The sequence below is a fragment of the Euphorbia lathyris genome, chromosome 7, assembly GCF_963576675.1.
Source record: "Euphorbia lathyris chromosome 7, ddEupLath1.1, whole genome shotgun sequence".
In the NCBI taxonomy this organism is placed as follows: Eukaryota; Viridiplantae; Streptophyta; class Magnoliopsida; order Malpighiales; family Euphorbiaceae; genus Euphorbia; species Euphorbia lathyris.
In genome coordinates, this window is record NC_088916.1 from 23264845 (window position 1) to 23275464 (window position 10620).

Here is a 10620-nt window from a genome sequence, read left to right on the forward strand (position 1 = left end):
CCGCTCTGCGCAACATAAAGGATGTTGATCAATCCCCCGTAAGATCGATCCAGGTGAGAGAAGGAAGATGACCCTCCTCGAACATGAGGACACCAAACTCCAATCATCGAAGGATCTGTTGTCGATCGACTGAATCCCCATCGGCCAGCCAAGAGAGAGTAGTGTGTTTGTTAAAGTTACATCATTTCTTTATCTTCACTACGAATTTAGTGTGTTTGTTAAAGTTCCCTTAGATTATATTAAAAGCCAATCTTATGCATCAAGGATTTTGATCACAACCTTTAGTCATTTTTTTTACAAAACTCTTTTGATCACATAAACAACTTCGAACTCTCCGACGCCCGCATCTACGTCTATTCGATTAAAAAAAATCATAGCACAAAGATCGAAGCAGAAAAAAACTTGGAAATGATTCAATCAAAAATTGATAAGAGAAATAGCTGAACCAAAATTACTTCTATTAAAAACATAATATTTCTTTAGAAAAAGAAAGATGACAAAAAGAAAGCTACTCTGTGGGAGGATCATCATCATCTGGCTCATCATCGTGCAAAGGCTCACGATCCATAGAAGGGAATTCGTCTGGATTAGGGAATTCATCACTAAGCTCGTCATTGAGAGGAAGGTAAATGTTCACCCAGAACTTGAAGTCTGAATCAGGGTATCTCTGGCGAAGAGCCCACGGGAAAAGAGTCTGAAAACAGTTTAAGCAATGATAGCCCTCTTCTTAAGCAACCTACACTGCAGTAGCAGTCAGAAGGGTTGGATCCTCCACCAGCTCCCGTTTAGACTCCTTAACATTGAGCACCCTCTGTTCAAGGTTGGACACAAAACGTTGAAGAGACTGAGAATTAAAAAATTCTTGATCCAAAGGCCATTGCGTAGACACATATGAGTTGTTTTCCTAGTGCAAATCTTCCTCCCTCATCTGGACTTTCTCCTCTATCGAAGAATCAGCAGCCTTCCACCACATGCAATTATTGCGCTCTTCCTCCACTCCTCCCATCAAACGATCAATTTCAGCACGACTATCGATTCCCTCCTCCCTGAGCCGTTTAATCTCAACACAACCATCGATGGCCTTCTCCCTCATTCACCTAATATCGGTATCATTTTGCCTCAAAGTAATGGACAACGAGGCCACAGATTTCTTTGCTCATCGCAGCTTTTCCTCCAGCTCTACAACTCGGCCAACATAGGTTAAAGCCTCTTTCTCCCATTTTCGAGCTTCCTCCTAAGCTCTCTAGACCCGAGCTGCTAATGCGGATGCCTCCCTTGCCCGGGCCTCAAACTCGGTGCCCTAACCTTGGCCTCAACTACACAAGCGTGAGCCCTCTGTAGCTCTCCGACAAGGTTAATACCTACCCGAGATTGACCAAACACCTCCTCCAACTACACAACTCAAAGAACAGTAGCTCATTGGTCATGATGCACATTGTCTCGCTGTACCTCAAGTCGTGTATACTCCTCATCTAGGAAGTTGTATTGCTGGTTAACCTCCTCTACTAAAGCCAAAGCCAACACGAGCATCAGTTACATACGATCACATAACAACGAGGATATATAGGTTAAAAGCTCACATGGGCCATTCGGGTGGAATGTGCATTAGACAACGGCCGCAATGCCATCTTGTGGAACACATTGCGCTCAACGGGAATGAGGGCAAGATGACCACGATCGCATGAGACTTTGAGATCATTCAGCGAAACATGATCCCCCACTATGACGTCGGGCCCAAAGCTAAACAAAAAAGGGTTAGAAACCTGAAAGAAACACCAAAAGTACGTAAAAAGAAAGCAAATACAAAATAGCTCACTCAGACAATATCCAGTTATGCAAACTGAGCGTCCTCCTCAACTGTTAGAGGTACATAATTCTGATTCACCCCACTTCATCTTCCAAGGGCGCCTTCCCTGATTGAGCTTCATCCACAAGGGGGCCGGAGGAAACATCATCAAGCGCAGAAAACTTCTTCTCGCACATACGAACCTTAAGCTCAAAAGCTCAAACCTGAACATGAGCCTCAAACTCCTCAAGAGTAGGCCCCTAAAAAATCTCTCTCTCCTCCTGTCTAGAGAAACCCAAGTTTCAGGAGCCCCTCTCCGTACATGCCTCTTTAGGGGTAGCTCATCTTCCCTAAAAAAAGCTCGGAGATTAGACCCTGTTTCCAACAAAAATGCCTCGGCAACATCCTCTAGAGTCGCGTTCGAATCACACAACATAACTTTAGAAACTTTATTGGCGGCTGCCCCACCATCTTCAACCAGAGCCTCCATACTCTGCTCCACACCTGGTTGTCTAGCAATAGCATCCGCTTTGGACACATAAATTTTCACCTCTTCCTCAAGTCCATAACCTACAATCGCAGGCACAACAGGAGCCCCCTTCGGCTCGGGGAGGAAGGTTTTGGGGCAAAGGGCTCAATAACTAGAGAAGTCGTTTCCCGACTAGACGAAAGCACGTCAAGTCTGAACCTTGCCTTGGCACCCCTATGCACGCCAATAGGCTGAGTTTGAGCAGCATCACGATGAGGAGACTAATTCCTCGGTAGCTCCATGATAAGGGTCAACGTTGACCTATCTCTCGATTCAGCACTTCCCCTCGGAGCAAGCATACCCCTAGATATAGCAATAACCTCTCTATCCCTCCTTGCTAACTTGCAAGAACAAATATTCGGGTTAGACATGATAAACACATGCAACGCAAAACAGAAAAATAAATAAAATTCACAAAAATTCACCTCAAAGAAGCTCAGCATACTCAGTCATGCCAATGGCATAAAACACCCCATTTAGGCCCCTCATACTGCACAAAATTTTAGTTCCCATTATTTGGATCATATTCGTATAATCCCAAGCCAAATCAAACTCTATAAATTGATCCATGACCTTATTCTCAGCCTCAGTCAGCGCTCTCTTCTCTCTCCACCCGATGCGTTCTCCAGGAACGAGATTCCAATCCAAGCGGAAAGGAAATCCACCAGAATAAGGGCAATCCGGATCATCTTTTTTGGGACCAACTAAGAACTACTTCATCTTGAACCTCTTAAAACTATTTCTATTCTTGGTTAGGAAGATGGTCTGTTTCTTATCCATATCCCAAATAATGAGGTTATCCACGGCCCTCAATTTTTGCCTCTCCAGGCGACGAAATATGGCATCGTTCAGCTCAATACCGAGGTCATGAGCAACTTTGGCGAAAGTAATCAGCTTCACCTAAGAGTTAGGGGAAATCTAGGAAGGACAAAGCGCGAATTCCACCAAAATATCCTTCACACTACTCATAAGAGGAAAGCATAGCCCCATCTCAACATGTTGGATATAAATACCAAAGTAAGCTCGACGATCGGTGCCTACCCGACAAGTTGGGATGGGCACGAACATCCATCCTTCACAGATCAGGATAACCTTCCAAAAACGACTTAATCTTCATCGTAGTCATCGTAGAAGGATGCTTTTCAGCGTACAGATAAAACTTCTCCGTTGTTTTCTTCCCACAAACTTATCGGTTGCAGAGGTTTTCTTAGTGTTTTGTCTTTTAAGAACCATAACGAGTAAAAAGGAAAGCATGCAAAATAGGAAAAATTCAGAAGAAACGCTTATACTTAAAAGTGTGAATCATTAGGAAGAATTCCAACAAGAAGGCGATGCAAGAAACAAAGCAAGAGGTAAAAAGAAACCCACAATGAAAATCTCCTTTTTTATACTGTTGGAAAGGCAACCGAAATGACAAGTGTTATCATTATATTAGAAATGATTAAAGAAGCATTAAATGCCCTTCACGTACCCTCAAATATTGTGATACCATGCCGCGTGGCACATAAGGAGAAATCGTCTTCAACTCGAAAGGCCCAAAAGCACAAGAAAACATACACTGACAATTGCATTTATCAGTGTTGGACGAAAGGTAAATCAACCGTCAGGAGCCTACATAACCTCCTTATCAGTCTCTCATTTTCCAAAAAAAATCCAAAAAGACATCAATATCAAATCTCCATCCTTCAACTTATCATGAAACTACAAGTACAACGCTTCTCGAAGCTAATGCTTTCTCATCCTAAAGAACTTGTGGGAGGGGGGACATCTTATATCAGGCAAATATAACTTTTCCACGTGGCGTCGCAGAAACCCAAACCAACTCTCAGAGATAGAGAGTATATAACATCTCCTCAACAAAATAAAGCATCACAACTATGTATTAGGAAGCTTGGAAGTCTCAAAACACCTAGTTAAGGATCCATTCGTGATCTGAAGAATCACAAGTCTAGTAGGCTTGAGGGACACCGATATCTAGGCACACTTCCTTCGATCAATAGGAGACACGTGGTCTACCCTGCCCCTCAATCCATAACTGTTTTCTATAGCTCAACATCTAAGCTCAGCTCAAAGTACACAAGTTCATTCATTTTATTATGCTTACATCACAATTTTTTTTTTACTGAATGTGATCTTCCCCTAGTCCTTTCATAAATTGATTTAGGCATTGGAGCGGGTTCATCGAACAACGACAACCCTTTGACCTTGCTTTTGTGCAATTGCAAGTTGACACGTCGACTCTTGGGATTCAACCACATCACACAGTTACAAATAACCTTCTAAAATCTCAATAATTAAATCTTCCACATATAAGTTAATCACACAAAATTGTTTAAAATGTTCACGTGTTATTAACACAGTTATAAATAATCTATCAAAATGCACGAAATTGCTTCAATTTATCCACAAACTTGTTTGCAAGGTTCAATATAGCTGTCAAATAAAAATTTAAAGTTTGTTTAATTTTTTTTTAGGTAAGAGTAAAATTTATCTTATTTGGAAACCTTAAGTATTAAATTTTACCATTTCATACTTCAATGTCTGATGTAGCAATTAAATAAAGATCAAATCATTATATCCAAATTTTCTATCAATTAGAAGTAAATTTGATCTTACTTTGAAACTTTAAATCTATTATTTTAAATTTTATACGCTAAGAGTAAATCTATATTTTCTAAAAAACCGATAGGGTAAAATTTAGACAATATTTGTTGTATCATTGTTTGGTTTGTATTAGCACAGGAGAAATGACAAAGTAGACTTTTTTTTTAACAATAGAAAGGATAAAACCCCATAAAAAAGAAATAGAAACCAACAATTGATGATGCTCGGAAAACTCATCCCACGTACATATTCACAAAATGAAGTGTATAGGAAATGAGTTAATTTTGTCGGGTTAGTTTGGTTTTATCTTTGTACGACTCAATTTTGTAATTCTACCTTTTTCCACGAAATTTTGAAAGTGTTCACTTAGAATGAGTAAAATTAAGGGGAAAATATAAATAAAAATAAAATAATTTGTAAACAGATGAATGTGTTTTTTTTTTTATATAAAAGATGGTATGTGCTTCACAAAGTTTGCAAAATAAAAAATTTAATTAATACTGTTTGACAAGTTGTCATCTAGTCAATATGCCACGTCATCGAATCAACAAAAGTCAACATTTTATTATGCCACAAATCAATGTGTCACGTCCTCTTTTGCAAAAAAAAAAAAAAAAAAAAAAAAGCACATTACTCTGTTTGCAGATTTGCGTATAGATTAAACACAGTTTTATTTGTAATTTTCCCTAAAATTAAAAGTTCTACCATGGAACAAAATTAGACTATTTTGTATGATAACATAGAAATTTTCACCATATCCCAAAAATATAGTAACACTTTCTAGAATTTTTAATTTTTATTTTATTTTGAAAGTTCAAACATTAATTATAGATGCAGTGATAAATTTCTAAATAGAAAAAAGGCAATAATTGACTGAACTCAGTGACATCAATGCACAAGAGTATACTAAGTCTCATAATTATGCTTACTTTGTACTTGAGTTGTTTCAAATGAAATTCAAGTGCCTACAAATTGCTCTTTAAAGAATAATAACATTAAAAAAGCAACAGTTATCACTGCTAATTTCCAGGAAAAGTATATAATAAAAAATGAGGGCATTTAACATTGAAAGATTTGCACAAAGTAAAGGAACACACCTCCATATAGAGAATTCACAACCATGTTACTTTTCTTATATCTGTATGAAATCTTTTATTTCTTCATCTATCATCAATCCCGAATTAGGCAGCTACAGATCCTGAAGTTGCCTTCCTATCCTCCACTAATTTAGTCAATGCACTGTCGATTTGCGCAAACACTTCCTCCTTTGTCACGTCCCCTTTCACCTGAAATCAACAATACACTTAGTTTCATATCAAAACCGCATTGCTAAATTTCATACGATATCTAAAAACAAGATTCTCGACCTATATGATAAGTTATATCGATGTGTCAATGCTCGAATGCTTTGGAAAAGGGATGTTGAACATCTAAGAAACATGAGAAGACTAAAACACGAGAAAGAAAAGAAAAGGAGCTTTTTATGTTCAGATGCATAAGAAAATGAAGAATCCCTAACTCTACAAACTTTTAGGCGCAGAAGATGTTGCTTGAATGTAATAAAATACATATAAAAAGAACTTCATGAGCTTTGAACTTGAGGTTCACCTTTAATAGCTATTCTGATAGCATCCAAAAGGACCAAAACTAGAACATTATTATCTAACTTTTACAATAAACTCAATGGAGAAGTTATTATCATTCCTAATTACTCAGTTTGTTCATAAATTTAGTAATGCCAGCTCCATAGTGTGCTAGCAGTTAGCATGACTAAAATGGTACATAAATTAGCATATTTCTTTTACCCAAGTCACATGTAAAACACATATTGAACAAAGTCAAGATCTCAATTGTCTCTCTTCTCTCTTTTCTCTCTCAAGACTAATTATATCTGGTTTTAACTCCTTAAAGAAGGTGCCAATAACATCATTTACATTTTATTGATTCACGGTATCTTAAATTTACAGAACCAAACTAATGATGAGGTCATCTCTAGTAACTCAATATTTCAAAAAGTTAATGAATCAAAATCACATGAAGGTGATCATTTAGTTCACTGCAGAGTAGAGTCAACAAGGACATGGATAAATTTTCCCTCATCTCTTTCTCTCAAGAGTAATAAATATCCTGGTCTTTAACTCTTTGAAGAAAGTTCCAATAACATCAAGGTATCATAACTTTACAGAGAAAACTAATGAAGAGGTCGTCTCTAGTAACTCAATACTTCAAAAAGTTAATCCATCAAACTTACAAGCTTGTGATCATTTAGTTTTCAGTAGAGTAGAGTCAAAAAGCTATCAAAGCTAGAAAAACGTTTGCTATTTGTCATGGCGGTTATTATAGCTCATTAATTGGTTTAGTTAGTTAAAAGACAGCCAGAGAGAGATTACGTACCTTTAGTGTGACATCTTTGTATATTGAAAGCACATCCTCCACGTTTTGATTATGAGTCTGCAACCGCAACTTAACCTAAATATAGGCAATAGACGTTGCGACGAGAAAATATTATATCCAAATAGTATTAACTTCCATGAAGAATAGAGCTAAACAAAAAGTCTTTCTTAAGTCAAAATTTTTTAACTGTACAGGTTGCTTTAAAACATACCTTCTCTTCTGTATCATCAAAACGCTGGGTAAGTCTAGCAGCAATTTCTTCATTCTCAGGAGGAGAGTACTTCAAGTGGTATATTTTCCCAGTGACAGGATCTAACCTGCGTCCAACCACTCTCTCAACCAGAATATCTTCAGGTACCTGCAAAAATGCGCAGAAGAAAGGTCAAATTCCATGTTGACAATCTATGAATCCAATGAACATAAAGAATATGCCAGAAAAGTAAAGATTCCTATTATACTGTAAAGTGTAAACATGTGGCAAATGCAACAAATTGGACAGAGTTGGATGTCAATATTTAATTAACATTTTGCTCTCTTAGAAGAAGATAGAGCTTATCTCACAGAAAAGGCTTACGTCTAAGAGAATAAAAAGATCAGGTCTGCAGTCAAATCCCATGAGAGCTGTTGCTTGTGACAAGCTCCTTGGGTATCCATCTAAAAGCCAGCCATTTTCTTGAGCATCGGGCTGCAACAGACGATCCTTCACCATCTTCACCAATGATGCCAAAGAATTAATGATTTGAGAAAAACCAAAGGATATATTTTCATTCAAAAACAAGAAAGAAAAAAGCCACAACCTACCATGACTACAATTTCATTTGGCACTAGCTGTCCTTTCTCCATGTATTCCTTAGCTCGCTTCCCGTTTTCACTCCCTGAAGCAATTTCTGCTCGCAACAGATCTCCAGCAGCAATGTGCACCAAGCCATACTGCATTCATCAGGATCACTTGATTCAATCTGCTTTTCTTCATTGGCAATTACAAAATGAGAGACCACATAGAAATGCTGTAAATGAAACGATCATACAAGACCACTGGGAAGGAAAATAGACATATAACCTAAAATGAGTAGTTCATATGGAAATGCTATTCTTACATAACTAATGCCAATTCCATGAGCACAGCTTGTGATGTGGCCCTTTCAAGGCCTGATCACTATGTTGAGTTTAGTGCTTATGATATAACAACTATTCATAGGTTTTATAAACCAAATGCCAATTACTTTATCTCAGTTATTGTGATGTGGGCCTCTTGAGACTTGATCAAGCCGACTATAGAAAAGCCAAGAACAGGCAAAATTCTGGGCTCTTTATCCTTTTCAACTCGATAATGGCAATCAATATCTCATGCACTACTATTAGCAAGTGCATAACAGATAACATCTTTTATTTGCAAGAGGTAAAACGGGTCAAACATTTTGATATCCCTGATAAACTATCAGAAGAGTCAATGGCTAGCAGATGATGTTAAGACTTCAAATATGAAGATGGGGCAAAAAAAATGTTGAGTTTGAGATTGCATGAAATAAGAATATAAAATGTGAGCTGATACAATTTTAAAAGACTCGGTGGAACACACGACTAAACTCCTAAGGAGGGTTGGCTTGTCTTGTCTCATACAAAGCCAAATTGGTCCAATCAGCTTGGTCAATTTACAAACCTTTATATGTTTGAGTGGATTTTCATGTTGTCTTCCCGTGTATGAACTATTTCTCCAGAATGCTAATTAATTGAAAAAAAAAAATCTCAATTAAAAATCTGAATCTTGAATCAACATTCCCATGACACAAATTTTTTGAAAAGAACAGAAACCTTGCAGCTGCCATTTACAATTCCAAGTATTGAAGAAAAGAATTACTGAATACATCATTCATCTGTATAATAAAATAATGAAAATTGACAGATGGACAAGAAAATCAAACTTTCTGAAAAGGAGAGCAAACCAAGAACGAGAAATAAAAGGAATTAGGCTTACTTTCTTGGTGATGAGCTCACATTGGGTACCTTTACCACTAGCAGGAGCTCCAGATATCATTATTTTCAAAGGTTCCGGCTTAGCTGAAGCTACAACCTGCAAATAACCGAATACACAGGATCAATAACCACTTGAAGAATCAAAAATCCACGAAACCTTAATTTCATTTTCAAGGCTTACCAAAGCAGGATTGGGGGTTTTGACGAGACGAGGGACGTGTAGGGTTTCATGGGACCGGAAAGAAAGAGAAGAAGCATTAGAAGAAAATGACAATTGAGAGTAGGAGAAGTATATCTTAGAGGACTTGGAAGAGGAAGATGAAGATGAAGACGGCGGAGATTGCGGTTGCAGATTTCCTCCTACTCTCAGATTAACACCGCAGGAGGTATAAGCAGCCATAGTTTTATCTTCCTCCCTCACTCGCTAAGTCAATCTCGATCTCTATCTCTCTGGGTGTGCGCAAGTGGTGAAGATGCAGATGTAAAGGCGTCACATTTCGACTATAAGTAGTTCGGTTGGCATATTCTGGCGGGCTGGCGGGGTTAGTAAAACTACAAAATACTGTTCTGGCTGCTTTGTCGTTTTGATGCTTGTGCGCTAAATATAGACTAAATTAGACCAAATTAGAAAACAAATTTAAGTATTGAAAGGCAACACCTATAAAACGGTTTTGATGGCATGGACCTTAATGACCATGTAATATTTTCATTATAAGATCTAGACTTATAAGAATCCTAAAGTGGAGATCTGAAACATCATGTGGCTTAAATTTAATAACCCTAGATCTAACGATGAATGATCAAATTCACTTCGTCATTAAGGTATAGGTGAATATTCCTGAAGAACGATATCATCCTCTTTGTCCCAAATTCAATATTTTGGACCTTATGGTTTTAAAAAATATTTATATATATTGAATATCCATCTTAATAATAAGTTCCCGTCATTTTCTCTACATTTTCGATATCAGAGTTCATTCTTAGTTTATCGTCATCCTTCAGGACTGCTTCTTGTTCAGGCCTTCTACTCCGGCGCCACCGATCGGATCGTTACAAAATATACATAGGTTAATATTGTAAAAGACGTTAGGTGTTCACCTCAAAGATTAATAGGTGATTAGTCGGGAGAGTATTTTTTATTTTTTATTTGTTAACTAATAAATTGTTATATAAATTCAATCAAACGTATTATACAAATTAAAAATAATAATATAAAAATCTAGAAAACACGTATATTTGTAATATATCTTTAAAAATGTAGAAACATCAATATTTCAAAAAAATATCATTGAAACAACTCAAATAAATAAAATATAATGTTCACAAGTAATAT

General features: G+C 37.2%; 1 protein-coding gene across 1 annotated transcript; it reads right to left on the bottom strand.

Moving 5' to 3' along the window:
* Window positions 1-5809: 5809 nt before the first annotated feature.
* LOC136200904 (adenylate kinase, chloroplastic) lies at window positions 5810-9810 on the bottom strand. The gene is made up of 7 exons (XM_065991410.1): window positions 9469-9810; window positions 9289-9384; window positions 8115-8243; window positions 7888-8022; window positions 7525-7671; window positions 7314-7388; window positions 5810-6205 (listed from the first exon to the last, which is right to left on the bottom strand). Exons 1-7 carry the CDS (start codon window positions 9685-9687, stop codon window positions 6101-6103), a joined length of 906 nt encoding a protein of 301 aa, XP_065847482.1. The 5' UTR covers window positions 9688-9810; the 3' UTR covers window positions 5810-6100.
* Window positions 9811-10620: the final 810 nt, after the last annotated feature.